This window comes from Fundulus heteroclitus, chromosome 6 (assembly GCF_011125445.2).
Source record: "Fundulus heteroclitus isolate FHET01 chromosome 6, MU-UCD_Fhet_4.1, whole genome shotgun sequence".
NCBI classification, from domain to species: domain Eukaryota; kingdom Metazoa; phylum Chordata; class Actinopteri; order Cyprinodontiformes; family Fundulidae; genus Fundulus; species Fundulus heteroclitus.
The window spans coordinates 3,984,241-4,009,226 of NC_046366.1; the positions used below are offsets into that span (position 1 = coordinate 3,984,241).

Consider the following 24,986-nt stretch of genomic DNA (forward strand, 5'->3'; position numbering starts at 1 on the left):
GTGACCCCATGAGGGATAAGTGTGCATAGATAATGGATGGATTTCTCTAATGTTTACTGCTCAGTTTATAATAATGCTGCAATGACATGAAATTTTTACGGGGTCAAATTGCATCTCTTTTTTTCAGAAGTAATATGGTTGCCTGGGCATTTTTGATAAGTGCTTCCCTGTTGTCTTCCTTTGACAGATGTTGCAAGAGACGATTTTACAGTGACGGGGGTTGGTGGGGGGGCAGAGTCCACTACCTGTGGTATGATAGGCATTTAAATTTCACACATCTTTGTTCACAAAGTCAAAGGTTGAAACTACAAAGTTTTATTTAAAAGCAATTCACAAGAACATATCAGGGTTGTTTAAAAGGGAATAGACAGAGTTACCATTTACTAATGTTACACGTCCACAAATTCACAACCAGGAAATTTAACAAGAAAGTGTAGGATGTAACTTCTGGAATATGTTCTGTACATCCTTCTTGTACTAAACGGGACACAAACGAGGGGTGATGGAGTTGGCTTTAACTGTACTAGTTTATCGATTGACATATGCAGGGCTATGAGATAGAAACGTGGCAAACTTGCTGTTTTTTTTCTTTGCTTTTTGCTTTTCTAGTTACCTGAGGTTCTTTGTAGGTATTATTGAAAGATGAAGGAACCATGGCGACACCATTCAACCTGATAACTGTAGTAACATTGCGATTGGCACTTAGGTATTTGAATTAAGCAGGAATTAAACTGCAACATGAAGCGCTGATAGGTAAAGAGCCAGAGTGCAAAAGATAAGGCTGGAGGCTTTGTGTTCAGAAACGGGCCCGGATTCTGTCCAGCGGATCCTTGTCCCACATCTTGGGATCCCAAGCTTGGAACCAGCCAGTGAAAGTAGGAGGTTCTGCCCCCTGTTTGATGGTGGTGATGGGCAGTCCTCTGCGACCAGATGGATCTGAGTCCACGTATTCTTTGGCTGTGTGACAAGAAGTGAAAAGAGAAAGAGACAGTTTTAAAGCAACACTCTGCACACAATATACTTTTAATATAGGGAACATTAAGGGATAGTTAAGGATCCTGAATTGAGCTTCTGTGAAAAAGATATGAGCTAATAATATTCTACTAGCAGTAGATAACTCTGCTGGGGTCTTTATTCAGCTTAAATCAGCTTAGCTGTTACTAATAACAGCTAAAATCAGCTTAGCTAATAGATATTCTAAGAAGGACAATTACACAAATAGTGCCGATTATTATACAGGAAATGGAGGTAGCATGAGGTACTGCACACCACCAATGATCTGCCTAGTTGAAACACGTAGAACGGAACATATAAAGCATTTCTGGGCAGAGTAACTTAGTGATCTTGAATCAATGCTGGTTTAGATGAACACTATTTTATTGGTCTTTACACTGCCTCAACATTTGTATTTTGTAGAGTAGAGATCACCAACCTTTTTGAAACGGAGAGCTACTTCATTGGTACTGTGTCATACGAAGGGCTACCAGTACTGACCTTTGAACTAAAGAGTCAGAGTTCACCTTAACTTCATGTAATAAAAACATGTTTTAATGCTTTAAAATCTATTTATTAAAAAGGAAGAACAACAACTGAATAAAATAGCATTTAAAGCTCATTTGAGGGTCTTGCTATTTCTTAAACAGGCTTGAGGGCACCACATGTGGTCCTTGGGGGCTACCTGGTGCCTCCAGGCACCATGTTGGTGACCCCGGTTGTAGATACTTTGACCAGAACCACTTTACATGTTCCTTTCTCAGAATGATTCCCACGAGAAGATAATTGGTGGTACACTACCTTCTACTCAGATTTCATGTGTAAATAATAATCTGCTTCTTTGTAATTAAACTTGCATCTGAATTGTGACAATGGTTTAAAAGTTCCTAAAACAGCTCATGTATACAGGTGTGATGGTCATGTCACGGGAGTTGTTTAAAGATGGTGGACGTCTGTGTTTTTTTCTTTGCTCTGGTCCACCTAAGGTAAACTGGATTGAAGATAAATAATAAATGATAAATAAAGATGCCAAAATGAGGTTGTAAGGTATAAAGTAAAGTTGTATGACCGAACTATGAACTGAGGGTCTACAGACCCTCAGTTCATAGCGTGGCCTTAATACTAAGAACAGGTCTCATTTAGGAGTTAATTTATGACATTTATATCTATTTGTACTCAAGTTTCAATGCTTTTATAGGAAACAGGCACTAAAATATTTGCACATCATGTCACATTTGCAGGACACAGTGGTTCACAAAATCACAGCTTTCACATTTTTGCTACTACGTGCCATTTTCTTTTTTCTTTTTTTTTCTTTTTTTTTATTGTTTTGAGATCAGAATAAAAGGATTTGTGGGACCAGGCTAATCATCATCAGAATATACTGAGAATGTTCACATGCTTATTAATAATATTTTACAGCGCCATGTGTTCCACTTTTTTAAAGAGATACAAACTGAGGTAATAAATCCTTTAAATCAGCATATTCTACCTGCACATACACAGTACTGGATTCTGACTTCAGGGGGAGTTTTTGTAGGTTTTCTGACTGGGAACTTGGAAACGGCATGTTCCGGGTAAAAAGAGAGCCAAAAGGGGAAACCTCAGTTTGGTATTCACATTAGGTATCCAAGATGGCTGACAGGATTTAGTGAAGGTTGCTGAACAATTTGTATCTCAGTAAACCAGTTAGACACATATTCCTATAGAATATGTATTTGAAAACCTGTTTCAAGACGAAGAGAAGTACCTTATTGGCTGGTCTTGCTAAAAATAGTTGGTGCTAAAAACAAGAGGTGAATCCCATTGTGTATTCCTTTTTCAGGCCAAGTGGCCTTTATTTCAAAGCGGACAGACAAATCTCATAGTGTTCTAACTTGGAACTAGGATGCGCTCAACTTGAGTGTGAAAACATCTTCAGCTCTGAGCTAACTTCCAAGACAAATAAAAAAAAGCCTAATTATTCGTTCTATCCAGGGAATATCTTGGACGTTACCATGAGGAGCTATGGAGAGGAACCTGTTAGCTCAGCAACCCCATCTAAGGTGTAGTGGATGTGGAATCAGCACCTCTCACAGCCACCTCTGCATATTTTAGTTTACATTAAACAAAAACCTGATAAAATCACTGCACTTAAAATTCTGGCAATGTTAAAAGCGCCTTTTTTCTTCACACTTCTTGGACATTTAATGTAAATTTATGAGAACTCAAACCCATTTTTAAAGTCAAAACACCTAACAAGACAATCCCCTCCGGGTTTGTTTCCGTCTTTACAGCTCTAATGTAACCAACCTATTTTGGGAGCTCCGTTTCTTTCCTCCGCATTAGCCTCATTGCCAACCCAAAGGAAGAGCTGCAGGGAGGAAAGAGACACATTTAGCAACAACTCATTCTGACAGCCTACGGCCAAGTTTGATGCTCAAATCAAAGCTGTGACTGCACAGTCTGGAGAGCTATAAGTGCTAAAATGACAGTTCAGGTGTGAAGAAAAGCTCATCTTGCCTGATCCCAGGCATCCAGGATCATGACGTCATCAGTGGCCAGGTCTGACTGCGTGAAGTCTCCTGGTACCTCTTCCACCTGAGTGCCAGTAGCAATGAATGCTCAGACTGACAGCATGCAGCTATGCAGCATTTTACTAATGCATTATAACTCGGTAATACAATATATTTGACTGATATTTAACATATGTGGATTAAAACAAAGAAATTCTGCTGTCATCACTTCACTTCCAACTTACAACGAGTCTCCCGGTTTTGTTGGAACAACCGAACAGACGAGGGGGTCTGGCTGTGCTCTGCAGGCTCTTTGAGGTCTGGTACTCTTTTTTGCCGCCCAGAGCAGACCAGAAATCAGCTGGGAAGGAAGAGAACGTAACAGACATCAGCTAATGATCATTTTCTCCATCAGATATCCTCTTGTGCACAATCCTCTTGTGCACAATCATCTCCAAAGGTAGTTTCTTGTGCCATTTCAAGTCACTGGCGCTAGTGTTGCTACCCCAGGAGATGACAGCAGAAGAGATCACACAATACCTAACAGACTTCCAGGAAGTCTACAGCGTCTCGCGGCAAACAGTGAAGGACCTAAGCTTCTGCAAGAGGTACAATCACAGAATGGTTGCTACCTTCTTGCCTTCAAGCTTGACTTGACACTGATGAAGACCACAAGTGGAAACTCTTTGGTCTAATTAGGTTGGTTTCTCAGTACATCAAATGACTGTTATTCCTCATTCTGTCATTACTTTATAAATACTCATAATTATATTGTTAGTAGCCACCCCATCAATATGCTGCCCTGGGCAAATAGTCTTCATTTATTTAATACCTTTCTGAAAAAGAGGACAAGCATGTGTTACAACATTTTATTTCTTTAGTTGTGCCTATGTCATTTTCCTTATCTTCCTTTTGCTCCTTTCAAATCCTTAAGTCACTCCTTGCCCTATCCCTCACCTCCCAGCAAAACTAAGAAATCCTGTCCTGAGTTTTGGTTTTGGTGCGCCACACAAAGACAATCAGTGGCTCCCTTTAGAAGTTTTCCAGTTACACTTCTGACGGTTGGCACTCCGGCCCATGCCTGCCTTTTTACATACAGGGATTGAAACCCAGCCTCATTGCTTAGACTAGATGGATCGCCTGTATCAAATCTAATTAAAACCAGATTTTAAACATGACAGCCATGTCCTAGCTTTATTTTTGGCTTTTAGGTAGGCTTTTTACTTGTTTTTTTTTTTGTTCTTTTTCTCTGTACAATATCACTAAATACCCTATGAATGAATGAACATGACCATAGGTGCCGGGACAATGGAGCGACTGCTCCCACAAGTTCTGTTTCAATGAAGCTCTCCATCATTCGTACAACAAGTGTCTCTTGACAAGTTTTTCAACTAAGCCTAACTCTTAGGCATGCAGAGGACCACAACTGATAGTAAACTGTATTTTAATTCTTCCCTTCGTTCTCTACATGCAGATTTAGAGACCCACCTGGCTCCTTGCCCTCTGACACGTTGTTGGGACTGCCCCCCAAAAAGCCCACAACATGCTTGGCTGCGTTCATCTCCTCCTCGCTGGCTCCCACGCCTCGCCACACAAACAGGCCTTTTGGGGATTTCAGCACAAACACGTCATTGGTGTTCAGGTTGGACGCCGAGGGCTCAACCTGATGGTGCAGGTTAAGAAAACTTAGAACAAGCTACACCACGTGTGCACTCAACGAAATCCATATTCCTGCATAACCAACTCACCTCCACGGCACGCGTGGCGCCGGAAGAGCTCTGGCGGATGTGGAAGAGACGGGTGCTGCTAGGCTGTGACTGTCCGCTTTTACGAGACGTTCCTCCGCTGTGGATGATCATGGGTTTACCCTGGAAGATGCTCATCAGGTGGGGAGGCTCCTGACTCTGAGTCACTCTCACCTGCAGACCAGTGGCACAAAGTCATTTATTGAATCCAAGAGAGAGGGCATCTGTGTCTCCAATTATCACAGCTGGGTTTTCGGTTTTAGAAATGATAGAAAACCAAACTGGGTTAACAGAAAGTTATTACAAAAACACATAAAGGAGTTGTGTTTTAGAACAATGGTTCATTGTCTTCCCCTGTTAACAATAGTTATGTCTAATGCAATTAAAAAACATGAAATGTCATACATTCTGGATTCATTACAAATCAACTGAAATATCGCAAGCCTTTTATTGTTTTAATATCGCTGATTATGGCGTACAGCTGAAGAAAACTCAAAAATCCTATCTCAAAATATTAGAATATTTCCCCAAACCAAGTAAAAAAAAAATTATAACAGCAAAACAAAATCAAGCATTTGAAAATGTCCATGAATGCACTCAGTACTTGGTTGGGAATCCTTTTGCACAGATTACTGCATCAATGCGGCGTGGCATGGAGGCAATCAGCCTGTGGCATTGCTGAGGTGTTATGGATGCCCAGGATGCTTCAATAGCGGCCTTTAGCTCATTTGCATTGTTGGCTCTGGTGTCTTTCAGCTTCTTCTTCACAATACCCCACAAATTCTCTATGGGGTTCAGGTCAGGGGAATTGGCAGGCCAATCAAGGACAGTAATGCCATGGTCAGTACACCAGTTACTGTGAGAATCTTATGTCGTCTCTTAACCACTACCATACTTGTGATTTAGTTTACTGAACCAAGCTGAGTGTTTTTCAAGGCTCAGGAAACCCTGCAGTGTTTCGAGTTAATTAGACGATTCAAGTGATTAGTTGAATAGCCTACTAGTATACTTTTTCACGATATTCTAATATTTTGAGATAGGATATTTGAGTTTCTTAAGCTGTAAGCCATAATCAGCGATATTAAAACAATAAAAGGCTTGCGATATTTCAGTTGATTTGTAATGAATCCAGAATGTATGACATTTCATGTTTTTTAATTGCATTACAGAAAATAAAGAACTTTATCACAATATTCTAATTTTCTGAGACAGTCCTGTATATATTCAATTATGTCAACTATGTGCCCAGCCTGCAGGGCTCATAAGACAGTCCACATACAAAACAAAACAGGATGGCCATATCACAAGCCCCACGTAAATATCACTGCAGGATACCACACTTGCTGTCTTCTTTCCTGAGCTTTACAAATAAAAGCAACCAATACAAAAAGTTCATCTTCATACATCCATCTTAAGAAGATGAAGAAAATTTAGAAGTTATGGTGTAGAAGATATGGGACATTAAAAAGTCCCCCGCCAGGACTGAGGACAGTGCAACAGATTCACAGGCGTGTGCCATAGCATTTTGTTGCCACCAGCGCAGAGCTTGCTCAAGCCTGTTAGGAGGTTGGTGTAAGCGTCTGACGAGGCAAATATTTTCGGGCAACGATTCTGTCCATGATGACCAAGTAAAATTAAACAGGAAGTACAGGAATGGACAGCAGACTTGTTAATTTGATTGATATTTTGCACGATTTCAGACCTCTGACAAATCATTGGACCAGAGAAGAAAAGCTAAGACTACTACAAGTTCTGTCATCATGGTTGCTTCTCCTCAAAATAAGCAGACTTTGTCACAATTCGGCTAAAAACTCAGCCCTAAATGAGTGCTGCAATTAAAACGTCTCCCTCCTCTGTGGGTTTTCCAAACCGGTGCACCATGTCACAAGGCAAAAGTTATAATGAAGTTAACATTTTTAATCTTTGCCCTGGAAACTCTCCAGTTTCTGAAAAAACAAGCAGAGGACCAGACTCCAACAAACTTCAACTGCAAGGACTAAGAAGACACAAAATATGACAGAATCAATCAGGACTTGGTCCAGAAGCTGATATCAATTGACTCTGTAAATATTGAGAAATATTCTTCTCCAAAAATGAATGCATTTGATAATAAAATCATTGGAAACACATAAAACAATCCAAAACACAGAATCTGGGAGACTCAGTAATTTCCTTATTTAAAACCTTTCCCCCCATGCCTGTAATTCACTGTCCATGGACTTCCTGCCATGGCTGCATTGTTGTTAAAGGATTACTCTATTACATGTAAGCAATAATCTATTGCAATAGCCTGGAACACACAAACTCAGTAGCCTAGGTTTATTTTAGCATACATTTGGCTCAGCTTGTTTCCACCAGCAGGTGGTGAAGTCTGAGGAAGCTTGAATATTCTGTGGGGCAGCAGTGAAAATATAGTGAGAACAAAATTAAAGAAACACTGCCCTCTGCTGGATATCATCAATAGCTGTTTTGTTTGGGTTATCAAAACGAATTAAGCAAATTTCATATATCATGTCCACTGAGAGTTTTAAAATCTTATTCCAAGCTCATTCAATATCAGAATAAAGTAACTCAATGCTTTCAAAAACTAAAACTTTATGAAAAATATACATTTCATTAAGACTGGCGACCTGTCCAGGGTGTACTCCGCCTCTCGCCCATTGAATACTGGAGATAGGGACCAGCAACCCCTCGAGAGCCCATGAGGGATAAGTGTGCATAGGTAATGGATGGATTTCTCTAATGTGTACTGCTCAGTTTATAATAATGCTGCAATGACATGAAATTTTCACAAGGTCGAATTGCATCTCTTTCTCTCAGAAGGAATGTGGTTGCCACATACAAGATGGAAAATGGATGGATGGATGGATACATTTCATTAGACTTATTAGTGAAAACTCTACAATTTGTATAAACTACATGCCAGTTGGTTTCGTTTTGGCTACACAACAGAGAAGCGTGTGTGTGTGTTTCATGTTCCAACCTGAACCGGGGATCCTCCCATTGAGTCATCCAGCTTCACAGTGAGGAACGCTGAAGCTGCCAGCTCGTCCTGCGTGCACTTCAACCCCTGCCTGACAGAGGAGCACACAGTCTGAGCAACTCTCTTCCCTGTGCCTCAAACATCTCCAACGTGTTCTCCTCTTTGTTTCCTCACCAGGTGTAGATGATATGTTGCTCCCTGCATCCCTGTCTGTAGCTGTAGAGGATGAGGTAACAGTCTCCACCGTAGAAGTGACCGTGGGTCGACGGATCCACCAGGACCCTATCCCCGCCCTCGACACGCCAGATCTGATAGCCAAAGAATAGTCTTTTCACACAGACTCTAACTCTGACTCTCTTTGCAGGGTGTCTTAGAAACACACTCCTACCTGGACCTTGCCTTTGCCGTCATCGACCATGCCATGCTGGGCAGCCATGGTTGTGTTTGAGTGCAGAGAGGAGGCATCGAAGGGGACCTGCTCCACTTTGGCGATACGGCCGATGGTGTAGGCCTTACCGGGCCCTGTCGTCTCATCCTTGTCCCTCCAGTCGCTAAAGAACTGCTTGAACAAGGTGGTTTCCGCTCCTGCAGGAAGGACCTGGATCTGCAAGTGAAACTCGGCTGTTAGCTTTACCTTTAGCAGACTACGCGGGAAGTTTTGAGGTAGTAAGCATGCGGGGACATTACCTGGGTCTTATTGCTGTACCCCTTGTCTTTGATGAACTGCTGCCCTGCAGACATGGCTGCTTTACGTTCAGAAACATTTGCCTTGGGACCTGTTGTGGTTAAAAAGAGAAATCAATATGTTTATACTGTATATTGCAACTATAAACTAATCAAATGTTCATTAGAAAAACAAAAGGGAGCAAAAAGTATTAAAATTTAGACTTTTGATGCTAGAACTTTACATACACCCATCATTGTAATTTGGGGCTTTTAATGTCACATTTGAACTGTTGGAGTATTATACAACATTCATCCTAATTGTCTAAAATATAGATACCCTCTTACATACACCAATACTAATATTTGGATAGCTAGCTGCACCTCCATAAGAAACTTTGTAGCCATGTCAACAGGTTCCTGCCATCACTGGCATTAGATATTTGACCACTCTTCTTATCATAGATGGTCAAGCTTAGTTCAACTGGTTGAGTTCTTATCCAAGCAGGGAAGCATAGTTTGTACGTTTTCTATTGGATGGAGGTTGAATTTTGGGAACATCATTCAGGAATCCTAATGTTAGCCTGCTCTATCCATCCCAAAAACTAGTTGAGATGTGTGTCTGGGATCATTGCCATGGTGGATCACCCAATGGTGTCCAGGTTCCAACCTTCTAACCCAATCTGTCAGCAACTTATGTTAGAAAGTTGTTCTGTATCAACCAGGAAACACCTACATCACGGGGAAGGTTTAAAACAAGAAAGAAGACCTGGCCTAAAAATGGCCACATTCGAGTATGAACAGGGACAGACCAAATGTCTTCTGGAGAACGGTTCAATGGTCAGTCGAGACTAAATTTGAGCTATCTAGTCACAGAGGCAAGCATGTTTGGGGGATTCAGGGTGGGGCTTTCAACCCTAGGTACACTGCACTATCAGGCAGGATGTCGGGGGTGTCATTCTAAGGGTCTGTTTCACTGCAAGTGGTACAGGTACAATGATAAAAATGACAAAAATAATAATGAAGATGTAGGATTATTTCCTCATTTACAACTAACAACAAGATGGTGTAAATAGACACAGTTTGGGGTCCTCACAGGATGATGATCTCAAACGTGCATAGAAACTGGTTTTGAAATGGATGAAGCAGGCTGACTTTAAACGTCTGGAATGTTCCTAACCTAAGACGCATTAGAAATCAGCAAATGGCACTTAATTGTTGAGCCTGTGCCAGGAAATCAAGCAGTTAAAATAAGCTGTGCCATTTCTGATAGGAGGAGCAGTCAAATATCTAACCAGCATTATGGAGCTGACTGGTTTCTCTGCAACTTTCCTATGGATATTTCTTTCAATTATTACTGGGGATCTGTGCAAGGACTACATCATGTATGTATAATTGTGACCTTAAGTGAATTAGAGAATTTGTAAATACATTTTTATCTTGTCTACACTTGTATTTTTCTACAAGGGGCTCTTTAAAGATGCATGTTGCATTGAACAGTTCAAATCAATCACGAGAGTCCAAAATGAATGAGACATTTTTTCCCAATGTTGAATCTAATCTAATCTAATCAATGGCGTGTGGATTTAAACCCATGAGTGTCATTTTAATAAGCTTGTGCTACATTATAAAGACTGTTGGTACCTTTCCAAACAAAGATGTTCCTGTCCACCCCATTGTCCAGGATGTAGCACTCCTCTGGGGACAACATTGCCTGTTTGAAAGGACTGGACTGAGCCACAGCCGTCACCTTCATGGAACCGGAAGCATCTGAGATCTGAAGGGCGAAAACACACGATCAGGTCAAAGTGCAGTAAATAAGGATGTTCCATCAAATCAATTGGGAACACACTTCTTTCATTTGTTGTTTTTAGACTTTGGTAGAGTAAAACATCACAATAAAACAGCTTTGTTGTACGATCCATTCAGTTCTTAAACTTCAGATCAGTTCCACAGACACAATGGACACCTGTCTCACAAATATCAGGATAAAATTTTATTCCTGGTTCAGCAAAAAAAAAAAAAAAACTCCTGGCCTGAACAGGATCAGAGCTACAGATGTTTTAATCCAACTGACTGTTTCTTTACCATGTAGAGGGACCCCTTCTTCCTGTTGGAGGAGTCCACCTGGTCATCATCCGGAGTGCTGGGAGCAATGGCGGGTTTGGGTCCAAGAGCCTGCACAAACAAGCTGAAGAGTAAATTGCTGTTTTTGTCACATTTAGATCAGACACAAAACCAGCAGCATGGAAGCCAGTTGCTTTAACGAGGCTGCTGTCCCATAAACCTCAGTCAGATCAAAAATAATTACAAAAAAAGATAAATCTAACACAATCTAACCCTCAGGTCCTGAGGACAGGGGTAAATGTTTATTGGGCCTCATAGGGTTCAGGCCTCTTCCATGTAAAAGGAGTATTTACAATGTCACCATGGTACAGAATTGGCACATAGACAAAGAGCTTCTTTGTGTTGATCCGTTCCCACGCTGATTACCATTAATTACACAGAACGATTCTGAGGCTTAAGTTTGATTTAGTTCATCAAGAGAAAGGAAAAAAAAAAAACAGGAATGTGAGCATGTTTCACCTCTAGGATGTCGGAAGGCTCGCCCCCCTCCTCCACCATGTGCACCTTGGCTCGGCCATTTCTCTCATTATCTCTGATGTCAATGGCCACCTGGGAGGCCTTGAGCCGCTCAAAACGGTTACACTCACTGCCACACCACTGATACACATCCTGCAAGAGGGGAAAAAAGAAAAAGGACATTAAAAGCTGTAGTTGGTAATCCTGTTCAGAAACAATTTTTGTAATACTGGTTAAAATGGTCCTTCCACCCTGAAAGTAGTAAATACATTATGTATTCACAAAAAGGAGGTTAAAAATCGTTTTCTGTGGGAGCTGCAGGCCTGTAAAAACTCTAACCAATCCAAGCCTCTCTGTCCGAATGGTGTGGATATGATGGAGTATTGTTCCTGCTTTCATTCCCCTCTGTCCCTCAGGTTCAGGGGGTATGGCCATATCTATAGGTAGTCCCAGAATTCATACCTGGGGGTTGGTTTGTTTTGCCTGATCTGCAACACCGACAGGGCGGGGAAGGTGTGTTCGGCTCAGTTCTTCTACTAAGTCGGGACAGTGGCAGGACCAGGTAAATACCCCTTGTTGCGCTAAACTTTTTTCACTCCATCATGATACACTGAAATCGGGGATTTCCAGGGACATCTTCTGCCGGGGACAGGTCATCCAAAATGAGGACTGTCCCCAGACAACAGGGACATCTGGTCACCCTATTCTAGTGTTAATGTATCTGGCTAGGTTAGCGGTTAGCTCAGTGGTTAGCCGTTCGTTGTAGCTCCGCTGCTCTCACCGTATACTTTTACCATGACTGAGAGTCGCATGAAGCGAACCGCGTTCATGTTTATGAGGAGAAGAGGAAGGACTCATTAGAAAGTAATAAGACACGAGTGGATTTGGGATATTTTTAAGACGCAATTCCCCAGGTTAGCGGAAGAGCAAGGTAAACCGGTCTTGCGCATGTGCAGTTATTCAAAAAGGGACTTGGGGAAACTTCTTTAAACCCCAATCTGTTTGGAAGGACAACTCAGTAAGATCCATCCAAGGGTAGACATGTGAACTGTGGTATCATTTTTGATGTAGGGGTCAACAGAGGTCTGGAGTAACAAGCCACGGCCGCCTGTGCAGATTTGTTTATATCGACACAGTGCCTTGCAAAAGTAAATATTACCTTATTAGGATTTTATGTCATTTGCTAGCAAAACACAAAGTAGTACATGACTGTGAATGGAAGGATATCCACGGCTCAGGAGGGAGAATCTGATGACACAACTGCTACTCATGTAGCCCACAAATCTGAGCTTCATGGAAGAATGGCAAGAAGAAAACCAATGTGGAAAGAAGTCCAGAACAAGTCCTGTGCGCGGTTTCCCTCAAGGCACATAGGGCACACAGCAAACTAGTGGAAGGAGACGCTCTAATCAGAGGAGACTTTTTTAACTATGATTTTAAAATGTTTAGTTTCAAAAGGTGTACAATTTCAAACTCTAGTACCCGGGGTCCGCGTACTGGATGTTGTCTAGATATTCTCCATACATTCACCTGTTTAGAGTTCAACTAACTACCTGGGTGCTGTCAGTCTGTGCCTACCTCAGTATTTAAACTTGTGCTCCTTATCACAATGGTGAGTTTTCTGGCTTTTTCTTCCTGTTTCAGCTACAATGACCTTCCTTTGTACCTGAACCTTTGACATTTAGCCCTTTTCTCTGTCTGTAAGGTGGTACATGGACATAATTAGAATTCATACCTTTTTCCATAAACTCGTCTTTTAGGCATGACTTGGCTGATTCAGCTACTTGACTTAGTACTAAGCTGCTTGTTAGGAGGAGAGGAGATGAAAAGCAGAGCTGTCTGTCTCACAGGGCTTGTACAATACATTTGACTGGACATCTACAGGTCAAAAAGGAAAATCTCACCTTTCCTAGGTCAATGATGAAGCAGTCTCCCTTATTGAAGCTGGACCAGGACATGTCCACCTCGGTTGCTCTAATGGCTCTGCGACCCTTTACGTGAAGCAGGCGCTTCACGCTCATATCATTGGTCACCACGTGCTTGAAACCTGACGCCACACCACCTTTCTGCAAAAGAAAGTGACAAATGAACAATGGAAAATATTCCTAAAATATCAAACATTTCTGGAAATATGTACTTCGAGGTGAAAAGGAGAACCTTTTCACATTTGATGTATGGTTTCCGTTACAAGCACAGTACAGACAGAAAACTCCAACCTCTGAGGGCGTTTGTTTTATTAAAGAAATAAATGGTAAATGGACTGAGTTTCTATACCGCTTTCCTAGCCATATCAACCCTTTCAAAGTGCTTTAACATTTCACATTTAACATTTGACATGGTTGGAGCATACAGAGAGAGGGTTCCCTGGCTATTCCTCTCTAAATCAGGGCTATTCAACTAAATCGCTACAGTTACTGAAGGCCATCAACTCAGGGCTGGACATCCAGCAATTAAAGTCATTCTGCAAAAAAAAAAAAAGTACTGCATTGACCTGTTACCTTTTGAATCGTCTTATTTTACAGCATTAAATCATGAATGTACTTAGCAGTTAGTAGCCTTACTTTAAAAGCTAGTAGACAGCAGTGTTGCAGCTCATACAAAGACATTTCAGCTTTTATTGTAAGCTCAAATACTTCTCTTCAAAAAATGTTGCCACCATAACGTGGTGTAGCCACTAAAGGTGAGCTCTGGAGAGACACTGTGGTGTTATTAGGCTTGGATGGGACTGTTCATTTGTTCACTATTTTTTAGTTTAACCTGTTATTCTTTTCTCTATCTGTTTATGATGTAGAGGTGCTGAAGTTAGACAGAGACAGCTCTGCATCATGAGTGAAGGGTCTGTTGTGTTTAGTGACACCCTGTGTTTGTTCTGCATTCTAGTTAATAAGCCTACCTGCTCTAAACAGCTCTTTGCTGAGTAAATAAAACATACATATGTCTTCCTATAAGCTCATTTTTATGGCTTGCTACAGTAGTTAGTTTTCTTCAAGACTTGAAGATTTCAACGCTAATAATAGCCAGCTTACATCCAATTGTCATGTGGATTTTGAGCGAACTTTTAAAAAGTTGCAAAAAGAAAATGTGAATTAAAACATTTTTCGACCTACTGGTTTGGAACGAATTAACCAGGCTGTGCAAAGTGTTAATTTTATCAGATGTTGACGTTATGCATGGCTGTAATAAACAGGAAGTACAGGTTGCAAACTAGCATTTCTGATTGTCTGTGAGACAATCAGAAATGATGACTGTTCCAGAAAACAATGCAATCTCATTTATAACTGACCAATAGAGAATAGTAAATTAACTGGAGACCAACAAAAGTTGTTCAAGCATGTTGCTTAACTGGGGCGATTTCCAGGAATGTTTCATTGTTTCTAATGTTTGTTGATGACTCCAAGGTGCCACTCTGTACTGCAGTTCTCTGACAACTTTGGACATTTTTTTTTTACCTCCCTTATTATCCTGCTCACTGTGTGAGGAGAGGCAACAGATGGATCCTTTTCCAGCCTTGTGATCAGAGGATAAATTAATGGGCCTTCATCATATTCATACTCCAGAGAAGTCATGGCTTACTGATTAGAAGCTCTCAGCACTTTTGACCAACTAAAAAACGTGTAGTATACCTTTAAAGAATTCTGTAGTTACTTTTATTTTCACAGGATTGTTGGAGGTTCCAGCGACATCATCAGGGATTCATATCTGTATTAATATCTGTATCACAATCCTGGGTCATGATTGTACTGCATGTGCTGCCCTGGGTGAAGTCATTAAACAAAACAAGTTTTTACAAAACGTGTAAAGGAGCTCCTCCAAATGAGCTCCTGATGGGATGTTGTGGAGAGGGGTATATCGCGACTGCTTTGATGGAAACTAAAGCTGTCGTCTCCTAAGAACAATAATGAAGGGGAACCATCTACTTTATGATTTGTTCAGTGAAATCAGCCCTTCAGCCAGAGATGGAGCACAAAAATTAGCTATTTAGACCTCAAAATGGACACCAGGTTTATGCTGTTCTTTATGCTGCATGGCCTTTAAAGGTTTCCGTGGTAACAAGGCCGCCCGTAGCTTTTATTACAATGGAGCTTCCAAACCTGGAAAAGTTGATTAAGTTTGGTGCTGTTTCTGGGAATGTGCGTGTGGACCAACATGTGCAGCGCAGAGTTTCTAACCTCCAGCTAAAGGAGCAAACAAGAAATGGAGCTAATTATATTCAGCTAAAGCCAGGCTTGGTGTCTGTGTGGGCGGGGGGGGGGGGGGATCTTTCTGTGTTTGTGTGGAAATGAGAAACACATGGCTGGCAAAAGTGGCTTAGCTTCGTGTTTCAGATTTCCTCTTTGGAAAGTAGCTGGTTGCCTGGGTTAAAGTCGATCGGGCACGCCCCGACGCAGAAATAGCTCTTAGGGGGATGTGTGGTGAGTTCTCTGAACTTCTAAATCATAAGCTCAATTCCGTGGCAAAGTTCAGGAGACATAGCAATCATTAAACAGCGTGATTATGTGGAGGTCAACTATCCTTCATACGTTGTTTCCTTTGTTCATGAAAAATATGCAGTTGTCTGCCTGTAATCAGTCACAGAGACTGACTGATACTGTGCAGCTGTGTGATGCTGGGATTAAAACAGCAGCCATGCTTTGAACCTCATGCTGTCATCAGCACAGTAACACACAATCAAGACCACCCAGCTGATGCTAAACATGCATAGAGCCTGCAGTTCTCTACTGTGTTAGCAGATATACAATCATTAACTAGCAATAAATATTGCCTGTCACCTGAAGCGACATTGGTGTTGCTTTAAATGTGCACAACTTAGTCATTTATTCACACAGTATGGTAAGGTGCATTATGTTGCACAATTAAAAAAATACATTACCACCTCCAGTCAAGCTGTGGTTCTTTGCAGATGTACAAATACAACTGGGCCTTTTTCACACTACATCTACAAACGTCTATGTACTTTATCGGGGTTTATTGTGATCGAACAACACAGAGAAGTACATATTAGAGAACTGGAAGAAAATGATACATGGTTAACTAGGGCTATCTGAATAAAAATGTGAAATGTGCGGCATGCATTTGTACCGTATTCATCCCCCTGGAGTCAGCTCTCTGTAGAACCACCTTTTGTTACAATTCCAGCTGCAGGTGTTTGGTGTGTTTCTACCAGCTTGACAGACAAGAAATTAGTTTCTATTCTTTTCTGAAAATAAACTCAAGTTCTGTCTCATTGAATGGGAGAGTCTATAAACATCAAATTTACTCTTTGCCACAGATTCTAAAATTGGATTTAGGTGTGACCTTTGACTGGGTCTTTCCAACACATTAAAGTCCTCTCATTTAAACCATTCTGTTGTAGCTCTGGCTGTGTATTCAGGTTTATTTTCTGTCTGCAAGATGAACCTCCAACCTGGTTTGACGTCTGTTGCAGCCTCTAACAGCATGATGCAGCCGCCACCATGTTCCTCTTTGGTGGAGGGTGTGTTGAGGGTGATATACAGCAGCAACTTTTCTTTGCACGTAGCATTTTGCATGTGGACAAAAAGACGATCAGATTGGTTTTATCTTACTAGAGTATCTTCTTCCGCGTGGCTCATGGCAAACTTAACCACGATTGCTAATTCCTTTCTGCCTACCATGCTATTATAAAGGCCAGATAATTGGTGTTCCTAGGTAATATTTTTTCAATCTGTTGATTGGAAACTATTATCCAGGAACAAATTTTCCAATCATGCACTAAACAGAGCTATATGAGATGTTTAAAGCTTGGACCCAAACCCTGCATAAACCCCAACTTCCTCTCTGACCCTGGCCTGCTGGGTTCCTCTGTCTTCATGATGCTGGTTGTTCTCCAGTGTTCTGTAACAGACGTCTGAGCCCAGAAGCAGAACAGCGGGATTCAGACTGAGATTAAATGACACACAGGTGGATTTACCAAATAAGTGACTCCTGAAGGCAGTTTGCAGCACTTATTTTTATTCAACAGAACCACATTAAATTGGACTGAAAACAGATGCATGGTCACACCTCTCAGATTTTCAGCTGCAATTTGTTTTAAAACCAGTGAATTGTTTTTCTATCCACTTCACAGTAGCATTACTAATAAATAATATAATATATAACAGATTAAAGATCTTGTTTTGTCTATCACATAAAATCCCAATAAAACGGATTAAAGTCCATGCTCCTGACATGACAAAATGAGCAAAGTTCCAAGGGGTATGAATATCTTTCCACCATAACACTGTAGTCTTACCAGTTGTAAAGTTAAAGGCTGGTAATATATTTTATCAATTTAAATATATTTATTTTTTGAACTTATTTGTATTATACTTTTATCTTTATTCTTTTAATTTTATCCCATAAATCAACTGTTTTGGGATTTTGTCTTATTCCCTTACAGGAAATATTCCAACTTTTGGATAAAGGTCATACACAAAAAAAAAAGAAAAGATAAACGATAAAGAAAGTTATTGTTTTTATTAAAATAGGGTTAGGGTGAAAATTGAATAGCGATAATTATTGTGAAACTAAAAAAGATGACTATATTTTATGTCAATTCTGAAGTTTTGTCTTATTTGGATAGCATCCGAATGTATTTTGACCCAGAAATCATGTGTCCTGTCACAGACAGTGGTCTTAACCCCTCCACATCAGTCTGTGCAGCCCTGTGAAGCTCACCTGGTACTTGATGCCTGACTTAAAGTATCCCAGGAAGGTGTTGGATTCGTAGTTCTGCACCTCCCTGTACTGGACAGGCCCACCGCCCAGGAAGTCGTCCAGCTGTGTGGAAAAGATGGCCACTGCTCCGCTCTCATCCTGCGAGCACTCGTTGCCTGCAGAGCGCAAACATTTCACCTTAGAAACAGAAGTTCTCTGTATTTCCTAAAGGTCGCAGAATAAATGAGTTTCTTTCAGAGCAAACCGTTGCACTTAGGTTGGTTTAGTCACACTGACCACACATAGATCCTCTAATAACATATTTTTTGTTTATCAACCTGTGATTTTTACATGACTAACACATGGGTGTTATTTGTTTCTGCAGCCTCTTACACATGGCTGCAACTCTACAGGCAAGAAACAGAGAGCCCGTGTTCCTTCCAAACCTCTATTTATGTTTCTGTGGTTTGAAGGGATTTTCCTGCTGTATGTGACACAGGGGTCTCTGTTCGGATCCCTGTTCTTGTTTTGAAGCTCAAACATTTACTGGACGACTCTGGATTTAAGTTGTTGTGGAGTCGGGTCATGTTATTTGAATCGAGTCAGAGTCCAGTCACACACTGAATGACTTTAGACTTCACTTGGACTCTCTGACTCATGACTTCACTTGGACTTGAACCTTTGGCTTGAACAGACTTGATATCTCCTGTTGATGTCAAGCAGGTGGGTCGCCCACAGAAAATGGGTTCTATGTCTTTATTATATAGGTTTAATTAATAAGTCACAAATTATCTGCTTCCAATGCTTCAGTGCTTTCATATTTGCATTTTGCAAATGCAATCTGAGTCAATTAAAGTTAGATTCATTAATTTCCTGTAATGTTGCCAGTTTTTAGCAAATTTTCATAGTAATTTAATCAAGCAAAACAGAGAAATAAAATCAACATAATTCCATCTGCCAGAACAGACTACAAGGTGGTCAAAGAGAAATACATTTGAGTTAGAAAAAACATGTGGGCTGTAGAGAGGCAACAAAATCCAACTTCCTTTCAAGATTTAAACTTAAAAAAGAATGATGAATCAAGGATATTAAAGCAGCTAACGTAATGTTAGCTTAATAACATATTTTTTGCTTACTTAATTTAATCATCGAGCCTGAAAAATCACATGTTCCACATGAACACAGTAAGTCTCTGTATTTAGAGTCTGAACCACAAAGTCAGTGCATCCAGGCTGCCACTATAGTCATGTTTAATAAAATGAACTAAATGCAAAAGTTATTTTAGGAATCTGTATGATTTTGTTAAAGCAGGGTTGTACTGTTGGTTAAAATGGAAGTAGCCTTTGTTTTGTATAGAAGTATTTTTGTTTCTTTTTTTAGTAAAGATCATTTCTCTCAATAGTTTCTAAATTTACTGAATGTTGAGCTTTTTGGTTAAAATTTCCTGTAAAGAGCAACATCAGTACTGATCTTTGGGCTATTTTAAAGTTCACTTCCTCTCACTGGTTGTTCTGGTGAAAAATTACAGCTTAAAAATAATTTGCAAAACTAAAAAATATTACTTCTAATTAAATTACATATTTGGTCAAATGGCTTCCTTAAGACCCTAAACTAAAAGTTTAGGACTTTAACTCGACTTTTGACTTTCATGCCTTCACTTGGGACTAAACTACAGACTTGAGACTTCTAATGACTTGCTCTCATCTCCAGAAAATATGCAGATGGAATTTCACAAACTGTTCTGACTTTGAGGTTAGATTATTTCAGCTTACCATACAAATAAGGAAGGTTTCAACAATTTAAGAAGAAGCATGAGTTTTCAAATTAAAAAGAACTAGCTATTTCACCTTGTCATGTGCGTAAGTGTTGTGTTGTATGTATTGCATCAGCTTTGGGGGATGTGCCATTTAAATATGTTACTGCAGATAGTCTGCAAATCACATTAAAAAGCATTCTAATGCATGAAATACGTTTTATTGAGATTTCATGTGATAGACCAACATGAATCTGTGCATCCCTGTAAAGTAGAAGTACAAAAGAAAATGTGGTTTTCGATATTTCTAAGTGTGGTGTGGATTTGTGCTCAGCCCCTCTGAGTCCGTACTCTGCAGAAGGCACCATTAGCTGCAGCTACAGCTAGAAATCTTCTGGACTTTGACTAGACCATTCTGACGCATAATTAAACTTTGATCTAGACTATTTCTAGTTGTATGTTTGCGACTGTAAGTTTAAGCTAATTTTTCTGCTCGATGGTGACCCTCTGCCCCAATTTCAAATTACTCGCAGCGTCTGACAGGTTTTATTTTATGATATTTTCATGATTTTTCTTCTGTAATAAAGCACTTTGAAGTTTGCGGTGGTAGCGTGACAAAGTGTGGAGTAATGAAACCGCTATATAGTCACAGGAAGGGAAAAGTAATTGAAAAGTGATTTTATCTGGAAGAGATCTTAAAAACCAACCTAACGATTTATGTGTGTTGTAATCTTACCCAGCCACATGTGTATGTTGTAGGACGGTGCTGAGGTGGTGAAGAGCAACAGATAGGCATCCCCAGTGTAGAAGCTGCCATACAGGGCCTTGGGAACAGGCTTGAGGTCCATGTTCTCGATACGCCACACCTGCAGCCCCGGCTTTTTCCCTGCGTCTTGAAACTCCTTGTGGCAAACCATGGTGGCTCTGAGGGGCAGAAAAGAAAATGTGGAGACACAGGGAGATAAAGCCACAGGTTTAAACTCATTTAGCCTAGCAAGAATTTGCAGCACATAGATATTTGTGATCCCAGTGACAGGATGGACGGTAAAGAGAAAAATACAGGGGCTGCACAACCACAAACTGACAAGTTGGGTTTTTTTTATAACCTCGATATGATGACGAGTTTCCTGAGAAGCTCGTTGATGGTGTATGTAGGTAACAACAGAGAGAGACCGGAACCCGCTGTGGTTGACAGTTCTTAATCTGAGATCTGTTTTACCCCATTTGAATGCCTCCCTCTGCTGCTTTAAAGCCTTAAGATACACAAAAAGCACGAGCCAACTGGCATAAATGTCATTTTTGCAATATGTATAATATTTTTTGAAAAAATAAGATATTTTGATAAGTTCAAAATGTTTGTTCCTCTCCACCACTTCTTTTTTTTCTGTCTCTCGTCATCTTTGTTTCTATATAATAGACATGGCCTGTCCAATATCTGCCTAAATTAGACATGGCCTGTTGTTCCATTGATTCCATAAAGTCATTTGGGCAAGAGGTGGAATATGTCATTTCCCCCTCCCCTTTGGTGGAATAAACCTGCACTGACACTGTATGGCAGCCAGACCCACCACATTAAGTTGCCAGGACAGGTCACACACAATAAAACATTTAACTTTCAGATAAGATTCGCCATTACATATATCTAATTTAACTTACTAATTTCCCAAACAAAAAAAGTCTTCAAAGAGATATTTACTTAGTAATATCATGTTTGTTTCTGGTTCAACTCTTGATGCTATCATCTCATTCCATCATTGTAACTTTTCAGGAAAATCAGCTTTAGTGTTTTAGCGCCAACTATGACGTAATCACATTTATCTCTCCCTCAGCCACAAAGAGACAGAAGTGTTCTAGTAACGCTCTCTGAACATAAGCTGGAAGTGAAAACACAGGTATGGAATCTGGGTCACCCTGCAGCAATGGCACCATCAGCTCTACACCCTGCTCACTTTTGAGGATTCTGCAGCTTTATGAGGAAACAATGACATTTATGTGGAAATTTTTGCATGAGTCATATGTGTTGGTTGGGGATTTCACTGGTCATTTACTGAGTTGAGCTTCTCTAAGGCATAGCAACAGGGTATGAACCAACAAGCTTTTAAGACATAGATTGGAGAAGCTGTTGGTTGAAAAAGATGGCCAAAAAAAGCTTGTGTGCCGGGGTATCTGACTCATGCAGATAATTGCACCAACATTTAGAGCTTGGATACAAATGTTACGTGTAAACGTTAGTCAAATGAAATAAAGGGAGTGAAAAGGTGATTCCACACAACGATCCCTCAAAATAAACTAATACGAGTGAATGTTTTGATATATTTATTGATAGAAACATTTAAACACCAGGTTATACACAGAGGATACCATTTAGACACTTCATGAAAGCATCGCCAGCACCTGACAATGTTTATGAATGGTTTGAATTGGGCAAAGTGGTCGTATTCTGCAAATGCACAGTATCTAGGGTGCAGAAACTTTATAGTGGAATCGTGTTGCAATCAGTGGCCGTCTGAGTTACCTAGGCGCATGGAAACCCAAAATGTGGTCCTCGTCAAATTCCGTCTAGGTAGAGGTGTTTAATGTGTATAAGAAGCATCCTCTGTGTCTGGAGACCATTATCACTGTTTTAATTGTCTGATGCTCTGGTTACTGCCTGTATCACTGAGCAATGTTTAAAGCCACCATTGGTTATCTGAGAGCTCCAACTGGACAATGAGCCCAAAAAGAGACCAAAATGGGTTTTTGAAATAGATAAAGCAGACTAATACTAAAGTTAAATGTAACGATCATGTTTAAAAGCTGGTTCTGTGCCAGGAAATTTAAATTAACTCTACCGTTTCTGATAAGAGGAGAGGTTTCCAGCTAGAATTATGCCAGGACTTTGTTGAAGGTAACTAATAACATGTGTTTTTCTGGAACTTCTTATCCAAATAGAAGTGGGTGTGTTTGAATTTAACTGAGCCTTTATTTATAATTCTGACCCTCTTTTGATTAGACATAGTGTTTGTTAAGTTCAAACTTGTGCGCCTGATTCTTGATGTTGAAATTGGAGCATCTTTAACAGCTCCAAAAGTATTATTATATTCCCATATATGAGGAGTGTATGTAAACTTCTGGCCTCCTCTGTCAGCCCTCTTGTGAATGCTCCAAAAGTGCCAGCACCTTACTTTTCTTGCTTCTCTACAAAGCCATTGCTGGTCTGCATGTGTGCCAATCACATCTAAACTGAACCTTTCCTTCTCTGTGCCTAACCTGGACTTTTCATTGTTTTTTATACTGAAATAAATAGTTTTTCCGGAGGGGGGTGTAAATAAATAAACACCTAAAGGTGTTTAAAAAAAGCAGAGTATCTATTCTTACTTTGGTTTGAGCCTATAAGGCATATTCAAAGTCCAGATAAACCCACATCAGTGTCTCCATACTGCTATTAGCAGATATCTAATCTGCTGAAATAAACACGGCAATCACCTTACAGTCAGGGTGGTGTGCATGGCTTACCTTTTAAATTCACATCAGTTTTTAATTAGCTGTTCGGTTTACCACCCGGGCAGGTTCAAGGCTGAATGGGGACCAGTACAGTTTGATTTGTGGGTTCACTACTGCAGCACCGGGTCTAACACAATGCTGCATGTAAGCCAACAATGAGCCAACAATGAGTCTCCTGAGCTGACAATCATGTCAGACATCATAATTAAAGCTTTGTGGAAGTTGAAAGCAATGAACAAATTGTTGAGATGGGATATTTCTCTGGCTACTCATTTGCTCTTGCCGTCAATCACTCGAGGTTTCTTTGCCATAAAAGGGGGCAAAAACAACAGACGTGATTAAACTACAGATGTAGAATTACATGAAAACTATTCAAACTAAATTACCAAACTATACAAACTTTACACTTTGCATTACATTCATGTATTTCATTTTAAATTGTTTTACATCTGCCATAATTCTTAGATCTATCCTGGATAAGTATTCAAGAGCGCTTGGAGCCCCCCAAATCTCTGGCTCTTAATAAATGACAACCGAAGCGTGCGTGTGAGTACCATAAAAGATGGGAGATAATGCTGACTGCCATTTCCATGATTACACAAGTGCCAGATCACACATCTCTCTAGCTGCAGGATTACAGCTGTGGTGAGCCCAGCACATCACTTTTACTCCCCCCTCACATCCACAGGGTTGGATTATTCGCTCCATGCTGATCAGGTAAAGCTGTCTGCACCAGCAAACACACACGTCAACACTTTAAAAACTGTTATTACAGAGAGGTTTGCTCAGCTGAGCGGGTCGCCCAGCTCAAGTTGCAGAGAGGAAGTGGACTTCCTGTAAGAGCTCTCCTGATCAATAAGTGCAGCCATAATGGAGTCTAAGTCTCCAGAATGCAGAAAATGAATGCACATTAATAGATGCACTGGGAGTAACACTGCTGGGACACAGTAATGAGAGCTGATGGGAAGAGCATCCCCATTTCCCTTAATTTACTGCCTCCACAGCAAAAAAAAAGACTACTTTCATGTTTTAATATGAAATGTAGACTTTTTAAGAATCAAAGAAAATCAACAGATTGCAGTTTCTGAAGCTTTTTCTTTATATTTGATTATTGGACAACATTAAAAACACGACTTTGCGCACTTTAAACGCAGCCTTTTTGCACTCTAATTCCCTTTAGCGCAAACGGCAACACGCATAGGAACAACATTATGTCAAGACATGCCCAAATAACAGATATAACAATAACAATAACAGATCTCCTCTTTTCATCACGGCCAGCAGCGGTGCGTCCTCCCCCCCTCTGCCTTCTGCCGTCGTCCCAACAAGACCAGCTTTTCCCCACAGCTGCAAATCTCGGTAAACCTCCCAGCAACCCTGTAAGTCCTGCACAAGCGCGACCTGACGAGCAGCAAGCCCGAATGACACAAGCAACCAGACGTAGCCTGCATGTCACTTAGTGTGCTGGGAATACTGTGCTGATAAAAAAAAAGAAGGGAGGAAAAACGCCCCAGTGGGCTCACTCACAGTCTTCAGGATGAATCACACAGCAGAGACAGACAGAGGGGCAGAAATGCTGCTGGAGGGTGGAGATGTGGGAGTGGGGCGTCTGTGAAGCGACTTTGTGTTTTACT

General features: G+C 40.6%; 1 protein-coding gene across 1 annotated transcript; it reads right to left on the reverse strand.

Annotated features, from left to right (window-relative positions):
- Window positions 1–295: 295 nt before the first annotated feature.
- Window positions 296–24,986, reverse strand: scinlb (scinderin like b). The gene is made up of 17 exons (XM_036137885.1): window positions 24,880–24,986; window positions 20,606–20,793; window positions 18,138–18,292; window positions 13,367–13,528; window positions 11,466–11,615; window positions 10,968–11,057; window positions 10,524–10,656; window positions 8,904–8,992; window positions 8,605–8,820; window positions 8,391–8,524; window positions 8,217–8,307; window positions 5,237–5,407; window positions 4,977–5,151; window positions 3,734–3,849; window positions 3,496–3,573; window positions 3,286–3,346; window positions 296–957 (listed from the first exon to the last, which is right to left on the reverse strand). The coding sequence occupies exons 2-17, from the start codon at window positions 20,784–20,786 to the stop codon at window positions 797–799; spliced, it is 2,163 nt and encodes a 720-aa protein (XP_035993778.1). The 5' UTR covers window positions 20,787–20,793; window positions 24,880–24,986; the 3' UTR covers window positions 296–796.

Excerpts from the sequence above, each read along its gene's own strand:
- scinlb (XM_036137885.1), bottom strand. The coding sequence starts at position 20,786 with ATGGTTTGCCACAAGGAGTTTCAAGACGCAGGGAAAAAGCCGGGGCTG. Across the intron at positions 11,616-13,366 it reads TCATCATTGACCTAGGAAAG|GATGTGTATCAGTGGTGTGG; the intron begins GTGAGATTTTCC and ends CCCCTCTTGCAG. Across the intron at positions 3,850-4,976 it reads GTCAGAGGGCAAGGAGCCAG|CTGATTTCTGGTCTGCTCTG; the intron begins GTGGGTCTCTAA and ends CTTCCTTCCCAG.